Genomic DNA, 22,593 nt, shown 5'->3' with positions numbered 1-22,593 from the left:
TATAAATTCGCAATGTCCAAACGGACTCCCTCGAACGATCGAACAGGTTCCGCAAGCCAAGTCTCTTCCCCAGCGCTGTGTAATTAAATCGGATAGACCTTAACGGGGACTCGTCGATTTATCGCGCTCTTTATACAATAATGTACAATGTAAATTAGAAATTGCAAAAACATACACACGACCTGCTCTCTCGCCGAAACGTTAGGCGCCGCGCGAAATTGAAGGGTATTGAAATTTATGTTCGTCCCTGACGAACATCCATACCGGAAATTAATTCGAGGAAGGCATTTGCATAATCAAATATCGCGATTAACCGAATTTGTGAACTCGGACTTTCGAGATACTGGTAATAAATACTCGTCGATTAACATCTCTCTCTCTCTCTCTCTCTCTCTCTCTCTCTCTCTCTCTTCCGCGAAGTTAAGCCTCATACGTAAAGTTTCAAAAGTGACTATGTATGAGGCTGTATTTTTTTAATATGAATAAATCACACGTAAAAGTTTTTTACTTTACATTACGAATATTACATATAATTATTGTTCATGTTATATGTGCAAATAGAATGTTTTTATTGCAATCTCTGATAATAGATGCTAACAATTACTTAATGATTATGTTTTCAAACGCAATCTCTCTTAAACTTTTTAATATTTTTCGTTGCGAATAATACGAACAATGACTTTATAATATTAAATAACATTAATATTATATTATATTATTATTTATAATATTATATTAATTTATATATTATATTAACATTATATTATATTAATTTATTATATAGTATTAATTTTATATTATATTAAAATATTGTGTTATATTGTGTTAATATTGTGTTAATATTATAATTTTATAATGTTTTAATAATTTTTTTACGAGAGAGAGAGAAAGAGGTTGCAGAAAAAATATTTTTTTCTATTTCGGCGTGAAGATTACGTTGTCTTATATTCTAGGAGCATGCATCTCGTATAACTGCCGCTGCAGAAATTTAGTAATAAGCCCGACATAATTATAATACATATCTTCTCAAAGACACCTCGTTATGCTGTCTTCTGCGGTCGCAATTTTTCTCTCTTGAAAAAAAAAAAGGAAAAAAAAAGAAAAATATTCAATACGTTTTACGCGACTTCCCTTTCGCAGAGTTTACATTCGTGCAGACTCTTTATGTTTCCCGAGGTCCGCGAGATATTCGGTATAAGTCGAAGATACTTTCGTAATTTATTTAAATGAGCAAAACGACGGGCCTGGCCGGGGGCGATATTCTGCCCTAAATTATAAGCTGTCTCACTGAAATTGTTGGGTAAAATGCACGGAAAAAAAATAGTCGCCATCGTCAGAGACACCTTAATTCTGTATTTTGATGAGAAACACTTGTTTTGAGCGTTTACGGATTTTTTATTTCTGATTCTATATATAATCTATTCTATGTATAATCTATTCTATTATTGCCTCGTCTTATCTCTGCGATTGCAGTCAACTAATTGCACGCAAGATTCATTTGACGTTTCATTAATAAGGAATTTTATTTAATCTCGCAATATAAAATGTTAACATGTCTTCTCTCAAAAATAGAGGCTGAATAAATTGATTCATGACGAATGTTATCAACTTTAATTAATCGATGCGATAGGTGTATTATAAATATTTATTATAATTTGCATGAGAATTTTTTTATTTTCTCTGAACAGAATCTTGTATTTTTAGAGTGCAACGTTGCGGGATTCGTCAGCAACAACGGTTACGTGGAGAGAGTACCGTATGTCTTCCTACCACAGCGAGGGCAGATAATATATCCGCATGCAGAGATTCGCTTTGAAGGTAAATTTTTACGATCTTATAATTCAAGCAGTGATCAGTTCGACGGCGCAATATTCTTTTGCTGTAAAAATAGATTAAGGGCCCAGTCTACTGTAATAATATAAAAAATTGATAATTTCTAGGAATTTTTTTTTCAAGATATTAGAAATTGATCATTTTGCGTGCGTGTGTGTGACATTTTATATATGTTTTTATTTAATCAGTACATCAGTATTTTTAAATTTTGAATATTTAGGTTCTTTTTTTTCTTCAATACGAGCTTCTCGTGTTCAAAAATACATGATTTTACGTAATAAATGTAATATTCCTCTTCTCATATAATTATCCGAAATGAAAAAGCTCAGTCTAGTTTTACTCCGTAGGATATTTTTGGGAATAAATAGAGCAAATTGATCACAGTTGCATATTTTTCTCCTTTCCATTTTCATGACAAGAAAGCAAACGCGAAAGTTTAGTACGGCCTTCATAAAAAAATTCTCCTGACGCGCTTCTTTTCGGAGGAGAGCCCCCGTTGGCGTTCATTTCACTCATTATCTCTCGCCTCGTTTCGCTCGCTGACGATCGCTCTTAACACGGACATAAATTACTTTTCAAAACTAGGTGTGACCACTCCTGTATGCGGGATTGCCGGTGCCCAGCAATTGGGAAGGGTGGGATGGTCCGAGCTGAGGAATCTTTCCGACACCGAGCCGCCCTTCAGATTGTTCCGGGACGAGGGCAGGACATTCCTCCAGGTCGGTGGGAACTTGCTGGAATAACTTATTACTCTGTCATTACACGAGTGTATGAGATTGCAATTAGTCGCGCGTAAGTAGCAACGAGATGATAGCAGATCCGGGAGAGAAATATAGTGTTTACGACACCGCCGAACGGCGTGTAATCGTGATTGCCGATTCAATCGTATCAGCCGTGATACCGAGCGGTGGTGATACAGAAAACGGGAAGCTTAAACGGCGCCGGCGGTGCCTTCATTACCGTAATTAGCTCGCGCGAGAACGACGCTTGAGGAGAACCGCGAGAGAGAATCTTTTAATTCAATCTAATTTTCATTTTATACACTTGACTGGTTTTACTACTTCCTTCTGTATTTCATATATTGGCACGCGAACGTCTCATGATAAATGTAGAAAAATACATATGAAGTTTTGTGTGACGTAATCTTTGGCGATTCCCGATTTGACGCGATATCGATCACCCTAGTGGATCGGCGAGGCCGGACTAAGGGATGCTGCTGAAGGGCGAGTCGTGACGGCCAAACTAGTTTGTAGAGACGCGTCACCCAAGTCGACATTTAGCGGTGTTTTCACACCGTGCGTGGCCTTCAGAGTGGCCGGTTCACCATCGAAGAATAGTACGTAATATTTACTAATTTACATTTTATGAAATGCTATATTGAATATTTTTCATTTTACTTACATTTGATGAAAAGATATCTTTTATATCTTCTTCTTCTTCTTCTTCTATAAGACTTTGTCCTGTCTTTCAACACTCCTTTTATCCTATCCATCGATTGTTTCTTTTTTCTGAGACATAGAAGCTCAATTCTCTTTCCAACGCTTAGATGGTTTCCTTGGTTGTCCTTTTGTTTGGTCAATTCCAGAATATTTTATGTACGTTATTAAAAGTCAATTCTCGCATTTGATTTGATTTTGAATAAATTCTGTAATCTAAAAATTCTTAAAAATGTTTCGAAAATGATGAATATATCATATTGTCATAGAAATGATTTGCACTAAAAATATTTTTCTCTCTCATAACAGACGTACGCGAAGTGATGTTCGCATCGACATCCCAAGTGTCTCAAGGTCTATCAGCTACGGAATACATCGCCATCGGTCTCTCTTCCGTTATCTTGGCTCTCATATACGTGGCCAGCGTATCGTTATATTTACATAGTAGAAGGGCGAAGAGAAAATCCATTGAGGAGGCGAACATCACTCTCGACGGCGGTCGAGACGGCAGTGGATTGGTCAAGAATAATCCATTGCTTGCCGCTACGAGACATTTTGAGAGCGACACGAATAGCGGACTTACCGAGAGTGATTTGGGCGATGATCTGCCACCGAGCGATAACGAGCAAGGTTTCGAAAACGTAAATAAGCTGTTAACTTTTTTTCAAGTAACATAGTTTCAAGCAAGTTTTGTTCTCGATCTTTATTCGAACAATCTGTGTCCTTATTCGAGCAATCCAATCTAAATGAATGATATTATTTTATCTGAAAGAGTTGCGCTTCACACAAAAGTGTGCAACATATTCATACATATAAATATATCTATTTTTACATAATCAAGGATTATGAGAAATTTTAATTAACGTGTCAGAAGGAGATCGTAGATATATTTGTTCCATTACGTAATTGGACAACCTTATACGTCGTCTCGAGGAGATATTACGTGCTTATTGAAATGCAAAACATACTACGCAACGAAATTATTCGATTATCTCTTTGGTATTCGCGGTATCTCTTCCCCTTCCCCCTTCCCTCCCCCCCCCTCCTCTCTCTCTCTCTCTCTTTGGGTTCTACAGAAACCATTCATCTCCACCGGATCACTGCGCGCGTTTAATAATGCATCCAATTAGCGCATTACCTTTGCGCTCCGTTAGTCCGTGCCATCCCAACTAGACGAGGTGCATCCCACTTTTACACTGTGCCGCTTCGGAATATCACGCACTACAATTTCAGTGCATTCTACGAACCGCTTCTACGTAGCCACGATTCTCTCTTTCCCGAAACAGTCCAAATGTAAGTCGCGTTGCGTTTAAAGAGTCAGTCTTTAAACGTTCTCGAGTTAATGAATATTGATTAATCGCGAGAAATTGAAGAATTTAGTGCGAGAGAAAGTTAGATTCGTAATTTCTTAAGGTCTGTTTCTCAAGTATACGGAAGGCTACTTAACTCGTGCGCTATCTCGATTGACAGTAGGTGTACTTCTTTTTTCAGCAGATAACGTCTGCGATCGTTCATCCACACTGCGTGTATCTGGATCAATCGGAAGGGCTCTTCTCCGCGGGTTCTATTCTAGGCGAGAGACTACCGGAAGAGGATGTACGGGTCGTGGAGACGGCTGACAACCCGCATCAGCAGGATGTACCGGTTCTTCCAGGTGCTCAACGGAGGAAATTGTACTTCAATCCTGCGTACTTCGATCGACAGCTATTGCTGGTAAGTTGCTTAATGGGACGGGGACGGTAAAAGAAAGTTGCTTATCTTCTTATTCGCGCGAGTCATCCGCGCGAGTTTAACGTTTTCGAACTGTCGAATGTTTTATTAATGGCTCCGCTGAAGGTCCGTTTGATTCGTCTACGTCTACTTGACCAGCGACAAGATAATTTGAAAACAGCCTGGCATTTTTTTAGGCCCCACCTCCGGCCGCTATCGAGTTCCTGCTCAAAATCCGAGAAGTCATTTCCATCGCCAAGCACAAGATGGCTGCGAAGAGATTCGTTCCTACTCTCAACGGTGAGTTTTTTTTTGTTTTTTTTTTTTCAAAAAATGGATATATCATATTCTAAGAAATGAATGAAATGATAGAGCAATTTTTATAATAATATGTAAAAGATATTTAAAATGTTATTATAAGAATATTTTTTTTACTTGTGAGATAGATTTCTGAAAATTACATGCCTTTCACTTGTTATAATCAAGAATAATCAATCTCTCTTTCTTTTTCATTTCATCGCCATCGTCATCACTATAGGTATCCCGGAAGAAGAGAGCAATTCCGAGCGATGCGAGTCGGCAAAATCGAGCAAACATCAGCAAAGAGCAACATCGAGCTCCGTTCAAGGTGGTTCAGTCGCGAAATCACGCCGATCCCAACGATGTACCGGATGCCCTGGCTGCAGCAGCGACTCCCCCCGACAACTGCCCGCGCTTCCCGTGCCCGATCTGCCGACCCATGGTGAGAGCAAGGTACGCGCATGGCTGGAGGATGTGCGGCCGCCGCGACGTAGCTGGCGAGATGCCGAGGACACGCGCAGGAATTTTCAGGAGAACGCGCGGACGTTCGCCAGGAATTTGGAGTACCTGAAACAGTTGGCGAGACGCGACTTTGCCGATCCGGACGATCGTCCGAGTCTTGCCGGGAAATCGATGTCATCGTGGAAGGACAATCCGCCGATGTTGAGGACCTTCCAAAATATCTCTGTTAAAAGCGAGATTCTTGGGAATGATGATCGTCACAGCGTGTCAAGACGATCGACCAGATCCATGTTCGACGAGTCCGAGTACGATCGTTACGGTCGCGGCAAGCGAATGAACGGAACGATGTTCCAATTCACTGCTGGGGACGACACGATAAACGCTAAAGTCCGCAAGGCCATTGAGAATTCCTTCATCAAGCAGATGGAAGAGAGTGCAGCCATAGAGAACGAGTTGAAGGAAAGCGGGAAGGACGACAAAAACAGCAAGAGTAAGGACGAATCGGCGAACACGGAAAAATCGTCATCCAGTAACACTGAAGAATTGGAGAAACTAAAATTACAGCCATCGCAGAATAAGTGCCCTCCGAAGAGATCGAGAAAGTTGAAGGCACCGAGCGCGCCGCCGTCGAGGAAGAAGGAACTTCCGGACATGATCAACGAACTACCCGGTGCGAAGAACACCGCAAAACGCATTATGGACGCAGTGATACGCGAGATGGTGGACGTAAAAGCGTTGGATCATCATCATGCAAGGTCATCCGATCCCGCGACAATCGGCAGCTACGAAGTGGATAGTCTCGAACGTTCCAAGTGCAGCAGAAAATCGTCGACATCGCCAGACCAGTCGTCGTCAACGGACAATCAATCTAGTCCGGCTCTATCGACGGCATTGCCAATGGACGAAGAGCTGACGATGCAAAACGCCGTAATCAATACTCGTACCGGCGAGATGACGATGTCGAAACTTAGCAATCAGATTCTCGTTCAAAGAAACTGTTACAACAGCTTACCGGAATTAATCAGCAGCCAGCGATCGGAAGCATACGCGCTGGTAAGTGAGGTTTATGTGAACGACGGTTACGCCAGTCCTGCCTGCAGCGACGACAGTGGTCCGGAAATCCAATACGAACCGGAGAATCCAGGGCATTTGACTATTAGAGTGCAAGACTCGCCCGAGAATTACGTTAAACTTGATGAGTCCGAGTATGAACCGGATACGCTTGATCGGAAGCCGATGAAGCTACGAATCAACGACGACATGCAATACGAACGGGCAGATATGATTAATGAAGTTTACGTGGACTCATTAGAGCGACCAGCGCAGATTTTGCTTAGGAGCAAGGGCAGTTTCCGCGACGATAATTCCACCGCAGCGCGACAACGGTGTAGTCACGGAAGTCTGCGAGAGATCTACGAAGCAAAGATCAAGTCGAATTTGAAAGAACCGCACTCAACGACGCAGGATCATAGTCACGATATCAAATGCCAAATGAACGGCGAATCGAGTGACGGTACTTTATCATGGAAGAAATGCAAGTATCTGACGCCGGATAGTAGGCAAGCGAAAAGACAACGGCAACCGCATAATCAGCCGGACGTGGTGCCGTTGCCGCCTACGGAAGAGATCTATCAACGGCCGAAGCCGCCGCGACGCGTCGAGGACGCGAAACTGCTGCTGCCATCGCCACCACCTCCATCGTCATCGTTGTCGTTTCCTTCAAAAAACGTTCGGGACAGGAGACTTGTCGAAGCGGGTGACCCTACGGCCAGCAACGGCGCTCCTGTCCCGAAAGTCAACGGATACCATGTAGGGAACCAGACGTGTCTCTGCGCATCGGAGATTCAATTTGTCGATGACATTGCGACTGAGTACGAGGCTTACAACAAGAAGGACATCGCCTTCATGGGATTGACATTCCTCAATGAGAGTATAGACCGTACCGTGACGAATGGTTGCAAGGATTGTCCATGCGAGACACGAATTGAGATTAAGGATTCTAAAGACAGATACAGGTTTTATGAAAATCAAATTGACGCAGAAGAGGAAGTTTCATCGCGTGGAACGAGGACAGCGCGAGAGAAACGGCCTGCCACAAGTTTTTCTTATCACAAAAGTTCTGCGAGGACTAAAACTCGATCGTGGAGTATCGATGACTATTGCCAGGAGGATCAAAACAGACTAGTCAATAGCAGCAGAGCGCAGAGCGGTTCCAGAACGAGGCAACTGACGAAGGGTTTCTCGAGGAGTTGCGATTCCAGCGCGGGTAACTTGATGCTACCGCTGGTGACAGACAATCGGCGCAGTCATGTCAAGGTCGAGGACAGTGGCTATCTCAGTAGCACCGACAGCAACGGTTCCCGCAAGCGACTACTACGACACGAGGTGAGCAGCGTATCCGAGGAGACCGACGAGACCGAGTCGGTATGCGACGGCGCCGAAAGCGAGAGCGGTGCCGAGAGCATCGGCACCGACAGCGTATTCTTCGGCAACTTTCGCAAACTGTCGGAGATTTCTAAGAGTGTTGACTCTGGTGTGGATCTGGACGGAAAGATACCGCCATCCTATTATCAACCGTTCTTCGGCGCGAGAAGCGAGGCCTCGATGATCCTGGAAAGAGCCAACTTTAGCGCCAGCGATAGCGAGACTGAGAGCCTTGTCACTGTCTTGCCACCCTGTAGCAGTCAGTGTAACAGTTTGGTATCATAACCGAACTTTGAGCTTTTCCTTAAAGATTTTCTGGAAGGATCTATAATAGCACTGATATACGACTATTTTGCTTCAGAGAAACTGCTTATATTTTCGGATTCTCTACCACGGATAATCACAAAAGTCATATATAATTTTATTTCATCAGATTCATTTTTTGAGAAATCAAAAAAAAATTTTTTAGATTTATTCCGATATAATAGAGCTGCGTAATTTGTTAAGACATATGGTATAGTGATGATGTTTCCACCAATATGATGAAAGATGATGTTAAAAAAATACTATTTATAAATTTTATATTAAATATTATTTATATAATATTAGAATTATTGTAAAGAGAGAGGAGAGCACTCGATATATTTTTCCGTTGCCCGCAGACTTGATAATGACAGAGATATAATTATCACAATATTTTGCACTAAGAATATCACAAATCGTAAATATTAAAATAATTTCTCATCAATATTCTCTATAGTCTCTATAGTTTCTGTTTTTAGCCTATTTTTTATCAATACTACATTTTTACATCATGGATGTAATATTATTTTTTAGAGCATAAGTAGAAATCAAAAACTTTTGCCATCATACAGTAGATAGAATATCCAATATTGAATTTAATATTAATAGAATAACAAAATGCATTCGCGTTATTAAACTTTTAAATTTTAGTAAATCGAAAAATGTAACGTGTAAATTTTGAATCTGCAGAAAGTCTCTAAGGCCAGTATAGAGAAATTAACTTACAAATTAATTATAAAATAGATAATTTATAATAGTTTTATAATCATTATGATACACAATAGAAAGCGCTATGCGCTTAAAAGAGTTCATCAAGCGGGTAATTAATACGTTCTTGTTGTCCATTTCACAGGACTAAAGAATTGAGACTCTTCTGTTTGTGCGCTTTTACTATTTTTTATATTAATATATCTTTAAGTAAATTATACACGATCCAATATCTTTATCAAGCAACACATACATACGACGTACATATACGTCTAATTGTTAATTTAATTTATTAAAAAAAAATTTAATGAGATATCACATAAAAGAACTTTAGGAGTTTACAATATATATAATATAGTATAACTAATTATATTCGTAAACTAATTTCTTTAATGATACATATATATGTATATATTACATATTTATTTTTATTTATTATTTTTTATTGATTATATATAGTGTATTAGGTAAGATACGTGGAATTAATTCAGAGTGATAACGTTTTTATCATAGATAATGATAAGAACGTGTTTGGTTACGTATTCTTTTTTAAAGCAGACTGCAATTCTTGCTATCGAAATTATCGCAGTTATAGTAATCGAAAATCGATATGCTAGATGCATTATCGGCCGGAAGTGCAATATTAGTCCGTAATGAAAAAAACTGCACAAATCATAAATTAAGTAAGTATATTTCATATGGATACACTGATACGATAGAATAGAATTATTCTGAAGTAAAATGAATATTGACAAAATATGCAAAGATATCTTCTACAAGAGTAATGATAGCACAAAAATTAAATAATTAATTAATAAGACATATTTTTTTATTATAAATATATTTTGAGAATAAACATTATATTTTTTCGTGATATGTTTTAAGAAAAAGATTTGTTCTTTCGAAAACGGTAATATAGAAGAATAAGCAATGTAAATAAGCAAGGAGTAATGATATCTTGCCAAAAAGGTATTAATATCGTATATATATATTTTCCAGATAATACACATTATTGCTAATTGCTATGAAAATTATTGTTATTGTTTCCGCTCTCTTTCTCTATCAAAACTGTTATTATTACACTTTTTAGGAAATGTTTACAATACATATATGACTGATATTTTATCTTCTCTTTATCGACGAATAGCCAATACACAGATGAAAAGAAAATCATGTGTAACACTATACAGGAACTCTATATTTTATACGATATAATTTATTAATTTAACATACACATACACACATTGGCTTCGGGAGACGAAATATGTTGTCTTTTTATATGTTACAAAATCACTCGAAGCGAATGTGTTAAAATTTCGTACTTTTCGTTCATTGACAAATCTTGTATTTAAATATATATTTGTCGTTAATATCAAAAATAATTTTACATAAATTAAAAACAATATTTTTTTTACGAAGTTAGATATTTTTATGTTTGTAATTATTTTTTTTTTTTAAGTTTTATATATTTAATGATTATATTAAATTAATATATTAAATTAATAAATTAAAAATTAATATATATTTCTGTATATTTTAATAAAATTGTTGTAATATCAGAAGCGCACGCTTCCATGTACCTGCCAAATGTAAATATTCAAGATAGATTTTAATATATATTGTTATAAATGTATTTATATATATATATATAAGCTATTAAATATCATTTTGCGCATGAAGTGCATGAAGCGCAAGACATAATACTGTTTCAATATAAAAAATATATTTTATATAGAATATAAAAATAACATATATATATATATATATATATATATATATATATATGATATATTTATACAAATATGCCGTTACGATCGTAAATATTTTCGAGAGTTCCAGAACATTCAATAAAAAGAATATTATATTAGTTTATTTGTTTCCTGAATTTTGACTATAAATTAATTTATTATATACTGTTTAAATCTAATAAAAATGATGTATATGTACACGTGTTATATATACATATACATATATACATATTTGTTATGATTTAGAATTCACAATGAAATGTGCACGATGCCAACATTTCCTGAGTTACGAATAAAAAATATGTGTATTCCTATATATATATCAATTTTATTAATGATTATTATTTATTAATTTTTTTAAAGCTTACATAGATATTCGAGAACCGAGTTCTGTACACTAATATTCAAATACTCACGAGCGATCGTAATGTAGCATAAAAGAGATTTCATGGGAACAAATTTTGATAATAGCTCGAGCATTTTGGAGGCGTGGGTAAGCTGGTGTCGGTAGGTTTCGGGTGCGTTAAAAAAATCGCTTCGCACAAAATAAAATATGTTTAATCAAAGAGACATTCGAGAAAGCTACGTATTCATGAATATCAAAAAATATATGTCCCGATTTTTTCGATCGTATTATATGATTATATTGTTGAATATCTCATACTATTTAATTGAAACGACGTTGTTATCTTAGTTACAAAAATCATCACACATTGTGATTGTACATATATATATGTTTGTAACAAATTCTTAATATTTATAATAAAAATTGTTAATGGGAACAAGATGCAGAATGTCTAATTAAATATACATAATTACTGTTAAAATGTGTAAAAATGTTTTCTTCATATTCTTCATAATTCCTATAATGAACAATACATATGATATGTTATCTTTGTTTTACAATCATTATTCTTGAAATGTTAATGTCATCTTTTGCCTGACCATATTCTTCTGATTCTTACAAAAGCTTAACAATCTCTAGCCTAGCGATACAAACCCTCTTATAAATATTACATATTGTATTCAGACTTATATACATGTAACAAACAAGAGATACTTGAACTATCTTGAAGGTATAAGCATTCTTTTACTTCTCTAATATTAAGTTCTCTTTTACTTTATTTTCTTACCATCTATACTTGCCATTTGACCACGTTACAGTGAAAGAGTGAGTAAAAAAAAAAACAAATATATCACATATGTTGAAACCTCTTTAATTATACATGTATGTGTTGGGATCGACAACTTCAATTACGCAATTTATATATATAAATGTATAAGAATGAATTTTAAATTAAATTAACTTTGAAACAAAAGAATCCAGTATAAGTTTTTAGCAATTGCTTGTCTTAATACTATTTATCTTTTATATTTTTGTAAATATTACTGTTTCCAACATATTTTTATACATATATATAACAAGAATACATGATAAGTTAAAATAACTATATCAATAAAGATAGCGTTACTTAAAACTTCAGAATTATTATTATTATTATATACAATGTATCATATTATATACATTTAAGCTGTAGATATTTTTTCATCTACATCTTCTATGGACTTAGACGACACGTGCAGAATTTCTGAAAGGGTTTCGAGTAAATCATCTTTATATCCAAATATTTGCTTTGAATTAAGATCATTGTATTCAACAACTCCTTGCTTCTCCAATGAGTATTGTACTAATGACCACATAATATTTTTGAATTGTAGGAGCACATTCGCAGTTCTAGAAAAAAACAAATACAAGATGTAATAAGAATTTTAGAAAAAAATAAAAAATTTAAACGAATTGAGTTACACAAACACATACATATTGTACTAAAGAAAAAATACAGATATATATATCAATACTCACTCATTGTCACAAGAAAATCTTAAAGTATATTGCGGATTAATCTTAATTACAATTTCTATTCTGCCATCATTTTGCTGAAATCGAAAATAAATTATAAATCGTGTATTATTAATTATACACACGCGCGCGCACACATAGCATTTCATTGTACAATTATTTAATTACCTTGTAACATTGAGTTTTTCCCTGACTAAAAAGTAATATTGACAGAGGTGATACCATGCTTGTTTCACGAACCACTGTACCTCGTCTCATTTCGCAATGCGCACCATTAAAATATGTCAAATAAGAAGACGGCCAAACTTTTCGCTTATAATTAACACTTTCTCCCGAAATAACAGTTATAGCACGACCCCTGTAGAAATAAAACTGATTAGTGAGATTACTACAACTCGCCTTTTCAATTTAAATTTGCAGTTACATAGAATTTGCTTACTGAGTTCGGAGTTCGTTAACGCCCTTTCTCAGGATTCCATTTTTGAATCCCATGTCTTTATGTTCTATCAATTGCTGTGTAGCAGAATATAACAGAGCTCGTACTAGTTCGTCATTATCCTCATATTTATTCATTATATTATCAAAATTATCAAAATATGTTTTATTTTTGTTCAATAAACGGCTTTGAATCAGCTGTTGAATAAATGTATTTCGTATCTCTGCAAAATTGTGATTTTAGGCAATTTAAAACAGATTCATCAATATATAGATTAAAATATTGAATTGTATAGACTCAAACAGCAATCATTAAGTAGAAAGTTGTAATTTATGGAGCTATTACTTACGACTTAAGACTTCCATTCTGTTCTGCCGAAGTCTCATTTGTTTACAGAACTTTAGTATTAAATGTGAACTTGTGGTATAGTGTTTGAACCATTGCTTATATATCCATGCCAATGCAATATGGTCACTGGATGGATGGTATAATTTTTTATTTTCCCTGATTTCGGATTTGTGATCCAGTACACCATAAAAGAGATTATTTTCACCGGAGAATGCACTAGCTATTGTTACAATAGGATGTATGCAGCTATTATAAAACAAAAATTATTCACTATTAATATGGAAAGCTAACATAGAAAGATAATGTGACTCTGGCACGCAATGACCATACACATACAAAGAATATATTATTATTTAAACTTACTTGAAAATAGAGGAATATACCAATGCTTTACTAAATTTAGGATGCATCGGGAATAACGCCATTCGTTTACCCAATGCTGTAAGATTCTCCTCGTCATCCAAAACTCCGAGATCTATTAAATTCTTTACCGCCTTCTGTATTGAAACTGGACTAGGCGGTTCCAACAAGCCACTCAAAAATTCATCCGCCTTTTCGTTCGTATACGTTTTAGTGTCGAGAACTACTTTTTCCAGAGGATTGCACAACACTTGTGGCAGCGGATGCGGCTCCAATTTTGTATATTCTGTTTTTGTAATTATATGATAACTTTCACCAGGTTTAACTCGCCCGGCTCTTCCTTTTCTGCATCAAAAAAAAATTATTATTTTGATATAAATCATATTTTTAAAATGTTATTTTTTATATAGATAAAAACTTCAATTATAAAGACACATTTGTTTCTTCGTTCAGATATGCAAATCATTTTATTACAATGCAATGTATATTTACTTATTCTTTATAATTACCTCTGATGAATATTTGCTTGAGAAACCCAGCGACTGCTTATACACAGTAAATCTTTATCATTATCCCATCGTGATTCCCTTCGTATGGCAGAATCTATAACGTAAACCACGTCACTAACAGTGATGCCAGTTTCAGCAATGTCTGTAGCCAAAATAATCTTCCGTGTATCTGCGGATGTATGTTCGAAAATCTTGCGCTGCGCGGCATGCGATACTTTGGAATGGATCGGCAAGATCAGTTGTTTTTCCTTTTCAAGCGGAAAAGATTCTAGCATATTCTGCACTTGTGTAATTTCATTCCATCCAGGTAAGAAGCACAGAATAGCACCGGGTGATTTATTTTCAGAGATCCATTTTATAATCTGTACCATTTTTTCGTAATCAACTGAGAGCCTTTCATTTTCGTCATTCTTGTAACGATAATAACCATACTGTCGATATTTTCGGATATTTGGTAGACTCTCGATATCCTCTAGGAAATGCATTTTTACAGGATATAATCTACCAGGTACTTTAACAGCAGGACAATTGAAGTATTGTTGAAACATGTGCGCGTTTATAGTCGCCGACATAATCAGGACTTTTAAATTAGGATTTGTTTTTAGGGCTCTCTTGAGTAGAATCATTAGCATGTCAGTATCGATGTGACGTTCGTGCGCCTCGTCCAAAATAACATGCGAACATCCTTCTAAACCAGGATTGCTCTGTAATTTTTTCAGCAGTATACCTGTAGTACAAAAGAGTATTCCACCAAGTTCCCTTGGCAATACTTGTTCCAATCTCACTTGAAAACCCACAACATCTCCCACTTTCTCTCCTCTTTCATGTGCGATACGATCCGCAAGAGAAATCGCCGAGATTCTACGTGGTTGCGATACTAATATATTACAATCAGTAGCATTCCCACTCCATGCAAAATTATCGATAATAAACTGAGGAACTTGAGTAGTTTTGCCGCAACCAGTGTCACCTTCTATCAATAAAACCTGATTGTTTTCTAACTTAGAGAGAATTTCATCTCTAAAATATATAATAAAATAAATAATCTTAGAAATTACACATATCAAATATTGTACATGCACATAAATATAAAATAAATTGTGTATTTGCTATACCTAAATTCGATTATTGGTAGATTAACAGCTTCATCAGTACGTCTTTCAAATAATCTATGTCTCAATATTTTATTGCGATCATGAGTATTTGTGTAATTTGCTTCTCCAAGAATTGGATGATGGTGAGACGTATTCTGATGTAGTAGATTGTATGTAACATTATTGGAGGCATTTTCCGATGTTGTCATGTCCCGTATTTTCTGAATATTACATAATATATAATAAAATTCTCAAATATTACACAAATTATAGTGATTTATTCATACATTAAAAATTGTAATAAAGAATGTTACCGTTTCATAAGTTTCGATCAAGTCTGTCATCTTGTGCAAAAGTTCAGAGGTGAGACTTAAGTCAACAGATTTTAATTGCATTTTCTTCATATCCGTGTTATCATAAATGATAGGTTTACCATTTTTCAATTTGCCATTCATTTCTAGCCATTGTAAACACTTGAAAGCTGCATTCTTAAAAGCTACTCCTTTGGTTTTACCAATACTTTTAAAAGACATAGGTTCTGGCCATTTGATGTCCAAAATACTTTCCCATAATTTAGATTTCTTGACAGTTACTTCCACAACACGTGAAGTTAGTACTGTTTTGTCATTAAATTCATGACTGATTATTGTGTAAATGGATATTAGAGAAGATTTTGGATCTGGATACAACCGTTCCAATCCTAAAATTTTCAATCATTTCATTAAACAAATTAAGTTAACAAACATATATATAGCTATAAATAAATTATATAAGATATATATTTCTATAAATTTACTTTTAAAATTTTATCCACATATTCCACAAAAATATCATATACTTGAAATAATATATGCTTTTATTAGCAAAATATAATTCTACATTGTTTATGCCATTTAAATTACAAATGCTCTGCTTTCATAATTTAATTTTTATTTATATATATGTATATATTAAATTCTAGAAACAATCATTTTATTTTAAACATAAAAATTCTTTGTACATACTTTTTAAGGATTCCTTATTACATTGTTGATGTCCAAGTTTATCATAATTTTCTTCTAATTTATCGTAAGTTTGCTGCAAATTCAAATTTTTGTACCTCAACAAATTTAATTACTTTTAATATATAATAAAAATCCTACTATAATGGATTATATACCTTTTTCTCTTCCAATTTAATATTTGAATGTGAATTGTTTGTATTTGCTACATCTTCATATTTTGTAAAGTCGTTTATCTAGAATATTAAAACATTGAAACAAGTAATTTTTTCTTATTTAAAAATATTATCTTTACAACTATTTGTACAAAGTTATGTCTTTAAATGTACCTTAGATAAATTGTCTTTATCCTTCACAGAAATACAATATTGTACTGCACTATGAACATGTGAGTCTTTAATCACATCCTTATATAAATACGATACACGACAATGCTTAAGCCTATATAACAAAATAGTAATCATTATTCAAAAATTTATATTTACACATAAAGATTATTCATCCAGTTTAGTTACTAATTAAAAGCGCTAATAAATTAGTAATGTTGATGGATAAAGCTGAATACTGTAGTCTAAAATAACTATAAATAGTCATTGTATTACATACCATTTATATGCTGATCTTTGTCCAGCAAGTATTAAAAACGTTCCTGACATTTCCTTTGTTATACTATACGTATATATATATAATTTATATAATTTTATATATGTATATGTATTAAACTCGCGTTTTTTTCTGAAAAAGAAAATTATATATTTCAGATCGGTATTCAATGTTGGGGCAAATGATGCTTAATTTAAGAAAAATAATGTGAAAAGTTAAAGATTCATGTTTCGATTGTCGAATAAACTTTCAATTCACATGGTCACAAAGTTTCTTTTAGGTTAAATACGAACACATTTATCTCCCGTAATAAAAATTAATGGAACGATTCCGAACGTTTAGAACAGCATTTATGGGTTACAAAAAAATACCATAAAAGTATTTTTATTCACATAAAATAATTGACATGCATTATTTAAAAAAAAGAAAAACTACCGGTTTTATACACAGTACTCTAACCTGCAGGTTGAATGATATTCTCGTAACAAAAGTTGCGTGAAATATACGATGTGATGCGTAAGCAAGCAATCTGATTTTAGCGCCAATGGCAAGAAATTTATCAGTCGTAAAAATTCAAGGATTACATATTCATTGTTGGAAGAACAGAGAAACAATATCTATGAATAAAATTTTATATGCGAGATATATAAATATATGTATTATTTATTGTATTCTTTTTTTATTAATAACTATAATAACATTCTTATTGATGAAATATTTTTGCGCATCACCCTGTAGAATCTTAGGTTGGAATTGGTTAGATCAGTTTAGGGTAGGTTAGATTACATCAGTGGCCGCGTTCTCAATAGAGAAAGCACTCAGTTATCGTCTTGTTAACATTCGACGTTGATTCGTTGATTCTAAAAATAAGAACCAATCACATTCGATTGCTACTAACAAGCGGTTTTCTCTGCTGAATGCGGCCAGTGATGACGGATTGACGATCGACCTTCGACCTTCGACGGATGATGAACGACGATATCGCATCACTGGATTACATCATGGAATGGAGTAGCCCACAGCCGCTATAAAAGCGGCAGTGTCTTATCAAATTTTTAGTATTACAAAGACATGCTTTTAACTATCGTAAATCCGTTTCATTTTGACTACATTATGAATAATTTTACCGAATATGTGCAAAGATTAAAAAAACTTTCGATACCAATCTTATAACTGTAAGAGAGAAAAGAGAGGTTATGCTGCGTATAAGAATTACGTTAAACTGTTTACGGTGACATATTGAGGATCTTCACATACATACGTATAAAGTGCTAGAAAATGTCAAATGAAAAGCCGTGTCGTGCTTGTCAGGACTTTAAGACCTGGACGAAACGTGAGAAAGAAGCCTATGACTCGAAAAAGGTGAACCAACAATTTGTAAAATAATTTGTTAATATTCATTCACGCTCAATAATCTGATCTTGTGTCATCATATTCTATGCAGAAATTCCTACTTTTATTTTTTTTTAGATGTTTTATATTTTTTATTATTTTGTAAGAATTATGTTATACAATTATAATCATTTTATAATGCAATTATAATTGTGTCATGATGTAATTATGATTTAAAAAATTGCATTTGATGTAGGAAGCACAAAAAAAACAAGACCAAACTCCAGTTACCAGTAATATTACTCGAGATAATTGCCCTTTAGACAAAGATGAATTAGGTTCAAAGTCTTGGGCCCTTCTACACAGTATGGCTGCATATTATCCCGATAAACCGAATGAAAAACAGAAGGCTGAAATGAAGAATTTCTTTCATATATTTTCCAAATTTTATCCTTGCAACATATGTGCGGATGATCTGCAGGAACAATTAAAACGCACACCGCCAGAGACTAGTTCGCAGGAAAAATTGAGTCAATGGCTATGCAGAATCCATAACGAGGTAAATAAGAAACTTGGAAAACCAGAATTTGATTGTAAATTAGTGAATCAAAGGTGGAGAGATGGCTGGCTGGACGGCTCTTGTGATTGATAATAAGTAACAATAGTAATTTTCAAATGTACAATGGGACCTGAATATAAATATGGATTATTGTATAGATAATTATTAATATCTTTTTACATATTCAACACAATCTATTGGCCTCAAATTCAATTACATAATATGTACATATAAAAAATGTAAAAAATGAAAATTGGTAACAATACATGTTCTTTTTCAAAAATTTTTCCATCTTTTTTCCTGAAAAGATGTGATAAATCATTTTTCACTGTATTAAAATAAAAAAGTATCTGAAATTGCATCATGTACTTTATTATAAATATATTTGTGAGAAGATAAGATAAAAGTCTTATATACAGATTCGAAATTGTTTATATGGAAATTTTAGCCAATATAGTGGCAAAAAAATCAGTATTGTTATTAACATTATTCGATTATCTAGATTAGGATATCCATTTTGATAGGATTCAATGCAAAAACGCCATTGACATTACCGCGCATCATATCGCGCTATGTATGGTAAAAAAATATACTGATATCACAAAAAATGCTCTTCTTCGATAGTCACTGCAATAAGAGTGCATTCTGCCAATGGTGGCGCTTTCCTATCTACTATTTTTTTTCCATCATGATTGATTAAGGTAAGCCGGTGTCCGTGTGATAGTAAATGCCGTGACTGCAGTTTGAGAACCAGGCTCATAACTGTGATCTTGTCCATGACCACCTATGGGCACGACTTGGAATGTCCTAATGTGGAATGGAAAACGTTTATTGTTCACAGATGGTCGCGTTACATATAAAAACGTTATGTGACCCAAGAAGACAATGCAAAGGGAACTTCCTTTGGCGACACTCTCTCTCACCCATTGATCCACAAATAAAGTGATGGTCAATATCTATAGACAAAGAAATACATAACATATTTTTATAAAATATAAAATATTTTGTTCAGATAGGACACATATGCATACAAGTATTTAGAAATTACTTGATTAAAATAAAACTTGATGTATGAATATACCGTTAGCGGATGACAGAGGAACCATGTTGATCCCAACATAATCAGCGAAAAGTAGAAATGAAGCTTTGTCTTCAGCTTCCTGATGGTCTTGAAACAACGAGTGACAAACACGAACCAGGCGATCAATTTCAATACTATTAATCCGTAGCCCGGTGGCGATTCGTAAATATACAGCACCAATCCGGGATCGAATATTTCAGATTGACATATGTACAGCGACATTTGACAAACGGCAGTAATACTGGTAAACAGTATGAGCCATCGGACTTGGGATGACGTAAGGACACTCTTGGTAATTGTGTAGCCGAGTGCAAGCAGCAACATAAGCACCGTGTACAGAGTCTCGGAGCACGCTTCTGAGAGCTGGCCCAACAAATGAGCCTTCTCGGCTAGCACTCCTCTCAAACCGAGATTGACATAACTGTAAATCTCGCACAACAGGCCCAATAACTGACACAACACGGAAATTATAAACAGTTTGTAGGATATATGCAGCAACCTCCTGGAGCGTAGTTGTAACGCTACGTAGAAACTAAGCGTCGTGACTATCACGTAGATACAAGCGGTCGTTATCAGCAGCGGCAGTATGTCTGCAAATGAAAGAACGGTCACGATTAAGGAACGCTACTCCGAGTCTCGTCGACTGTCGTGAAAGTTAAATTACTTGCAGAATTCATCCGCGGAGAAGTGTTCCTTCCAGAATGTGCCGATCGGCGCGTTAGTCAACGATATCCAGTACGTGACGTTCAAACCTGTCTTGGAAGAACAGTCGGCTAAAGCTATGAACCACCATCTCGGCCGTGCCGAGATGAATTTCCTCTGACTGTCGCATCGAACTATACCGTTGTCGCTTTCCAAGCATCCGGACAAGTGTAACGACGTGTTCAAGGGTATTATTTGACCGTAATCGATATTAAGAATACTCTCCTTTTCTCGACACGTTTTGTTGGAAGGATAGACGGTGGGCCATTGATGAGGTCCATCATAGTAGAGTAACAGATTCAAATCGCATTCCTCCCCTCCTAATTGAAAGTGATATCGGAAAGTACCGCGTTCCGTTAGAAAACAGAATCTCGCGACGAATGCCCAATTCTGAAAATATGTCATTTCCATTATCTATCGTGTGCCATAAATTTTTAATCGTTAAAGCTTATTTTATTAAAAAAACAATAACAGTATAAAACTGGTTTTTGTATCAATCAATATTATTGCCTATATATTGTACAATATTAATCATGCAGTAACAATAATTATAAAAATAATTTTTATATTGTTTCTTTCACTGCATTTAAAGATCTTTTTGTAATACATAGTAAAATGTATGCATATAAAATATATAAATTATAGAGTTTTGATTTGCTCTGCTTTTGATTTTCAACACAATATTCCCCAAACTGTATTATAAAAAAAAAAAAAAAAAAAAAAATACCATTAAATATTCGGTGATTAGTTTTCGCGTATTTTATATTAAATCGCATAAAAATCTAATGAAAATTTATTGAGTCTTCTTTCAGTTGCAACTGATGATTCTCTTTGCGCGCGATAGTATCGACCATCTTAAAGCTGCTTCCCTAGGAGGATAGATCGAAGTTTATTCACGTTATAAAATCGCGCGTTCTCCGCTTGTAAATCAATTTCTGTTATTAATATACGCAATTACCTCGCGTGTCACCAAATTGCCACGGAGTATCTTGGCATCGACGTGTTGTCGCAGCAACGGCAGATGCGCGATCGAGAAGAGTAACAGTAAAAAGGCCAGTTTCGAATTTCGAGTGTGCGACCCTCGTGCGACAATTCCTCCGCACATAACTACCGTGATCGTTACGGACGCGCACTGTCAGCGGTCGGGCAAGCACCTTGATCAATATTTCTCGGTGCCATACGACTTGTATAACGAGCATCGATTTGATTGTTTGCGCAAAAACAGGCCAGCGTTTGCAAAATTTTTATCACATAAAAAGGACGCGTTTAAAATGTTATATGCTTTTTATTTATTTATTTATTTATTTATTTTTTTTTTTTAGTTTTGTACTTTTCCTATTTTTCTTTAATCTCTCTATTTTCTCTCCTTTTCTCTTTCCAATATATTCAAATATATATCTCTATTACTTTAATTCAGCAAAATGCAATTGGAATAATAGAATCCCCTAAAAAAATCTTGGGCTTGCTTGTATGTTAATCCTCTTTTATTTCATCGCAGTTTTTACATGTAAAATAAATAGGTATTGATTCGAATTCTGATGCAAGGAAAAAGAAGCAAGTAAAGGATGTAAAATAGAAGCAAGATAGAAAAATGCTGTTAAAGCAAAAGAGCGAGAAATTTTTGGATCAACAAGCAAGAGTTACATATATGGTACTTGCGCTTTTAAATCAATTACGCGCGCTAAATGAATGTCCCTGACATTTGTATCACTTGCATGTATTATGCATGTGCAATGCGTCATTTTCTCGCCAGTTTGAATTGATTATTTGCGACGCGGCAAGG

General features: G+C 35.0%; 4 protein-coding genes across 8 annotated transcripts in view; 2 read left to right on the top strand and 2 right to left on the bottom strand.

Moving 5' to 3' along the window:
* Sha (shavenoid) overlaps positions 1–8,475 on the top strand; it is an 82,983-nt gene extending 74,508 nt beyond the window's left edge. The window contains exons 2-8 of the mRNA XM_070304293.1: positions 1,705–1,818; positions 2,419–2,552; positions 3,019–3,169; positions 3,579–3,910; positions 4,761–4,982; positions 5,177–5,279; positions 5,518–8,475. Of these exons, the coding sequence (XP_070160394.1) occupies positions 3,593–3,910; positions 4,761–4,982; positions 5,177–5,279; positions 5,518–8,450 (3,576 nt within the window). The 5' untranslated portion in view covers positions 1,705–1,818; positions 2,419–2,552; positions 3,019–3,169; positions 3,579–3,592 and the 3' untranslated portion in view covers positions 8,451–8,475. The remainder of the gene's footprint in view (positions 1–1,704; positions 1,819–2,418; positions 2,553–3,018; positions 3,170–3,578; positions 3,911–4,760; positions 4,983–5,176; positions 5,280–5,517) is intronic.
* Positions 8,476–12,168: 3,693 nt separating this feature from the next.
* Positions 12,169–17,659, bottom strand: LOC138937732 (ATP-dependent RNA helicase DHX30). Its single transcript, XM_070304277.1, has 14 exons — positions 17,596–17,659; positions 17,140–17,268; positions 16,863–16,974; positions 16,692–16,769; positions 16,537–16,609; positions 15,847–16,232; positions 15,554–15,753; positions 14,439–15,458; positions 13,933–14,274; positions 13,571–13,815; positions 13,225–13,444; positions 12,954–13,143; positions 12,789–12,862; positions 12,169–12,659 (listed from the first exon to the last, which is right to left on the bottom strand). Exons 2-14 carry the CDS (start codon positions 17,187–17,189, stop codon positions 12,452–12,454), a joined length of 3,198 nt encoding a protein of 1,065 aa, XP_070160378.1. The 5' UTR covers positions 17,190–17,268; positions 17,596–17,659; the 3' UTR covers positions 12,169–12,451.
* A 430-nt stretch (positions 17,660–18,089) lies between these two features.
* On the top strand, positions 18,090–22,093 carry Alr (Evr1_Alr domain-containing protein Alr). 5 transcript variants are annotated; one of them, XR_011447061.1, is made up of 4 exons: positions 18,090–18,498; positions 18,725–19,027; positions 19,530–19,728; positions 19,869–19,956. XR_011447061.1 is itself a non-coding variant. In XM_070297245.1 (3 exons), the coding sequence occupies exons 1-3, from the start codon at positions 18,415–18,417 to the stop codon at positions 21,689–21,691; spliced, it is 456 nt and encodes a 151-aa protein (XP_070153346.1). In that variant the 5' UTR covers positions 18,090–18,414; the 3' UTR covers positions 21,692–22,093. The 5 variants fall into 5 exon arrangements, 4 of the variants coding, with proteins under 4 accessions (XP_070153346.1, XP_070153206.1, XP_070153433.1 ...); XM_070297245.1 differs by lacking the exons at positions 19,530–19,728; positions 19,869–19,956 and adding an exon at positions 21,623–22,093; XM_070297105.1 differs by having other exon boundaries at positions 19,530–19,961.
* On the bottom strand, positions 19,379–21,952 carry LOC138933814 (transmembrane protein 145). The gene is made up of 4 exons (XM_070296872.1): positions 21,769–21,952; positions 20,777–21,200; positions 20,109–20,698; positions 19,379–19,983 (listed from the first exon to the last, which is right to left on the bottom strand). Exons 1-4 carry the CDS (start codon positions 21,913–21,915, stop codon positions 19,714–19,716), a joined length of 1,431 nt encoding a protein of 476 aa, XP_070152973.1. The 5' UTR covers positions 21,916–21,952; the 3' UTR covers positions 19,379–19,713.
* Positions 22,094–22,593: the final 500 nt, after the last annotated feature.

The sequence above is a fragment of the Polyergus mexicanus genome, unplaced genomic scaffold (genome assembly GCF_030449975.1).
Source record: "Polyergus mexicanus isolate NDT 795.1 unplaced genomic scaffold, iyPolMexi1.0 SCAF_1, whole genome shotgun sequence".
In the NCBI taxonomy this organism is placed as follows: Eukaryota; Metazoa; Arthropoda; class Insecta; order Hymenoptera; family Formicidae; genus Polyergus; species Polyergus mexicanus.
This window is presented reverse-complemented; position numbering and strand designations above follow the sequence as displayed.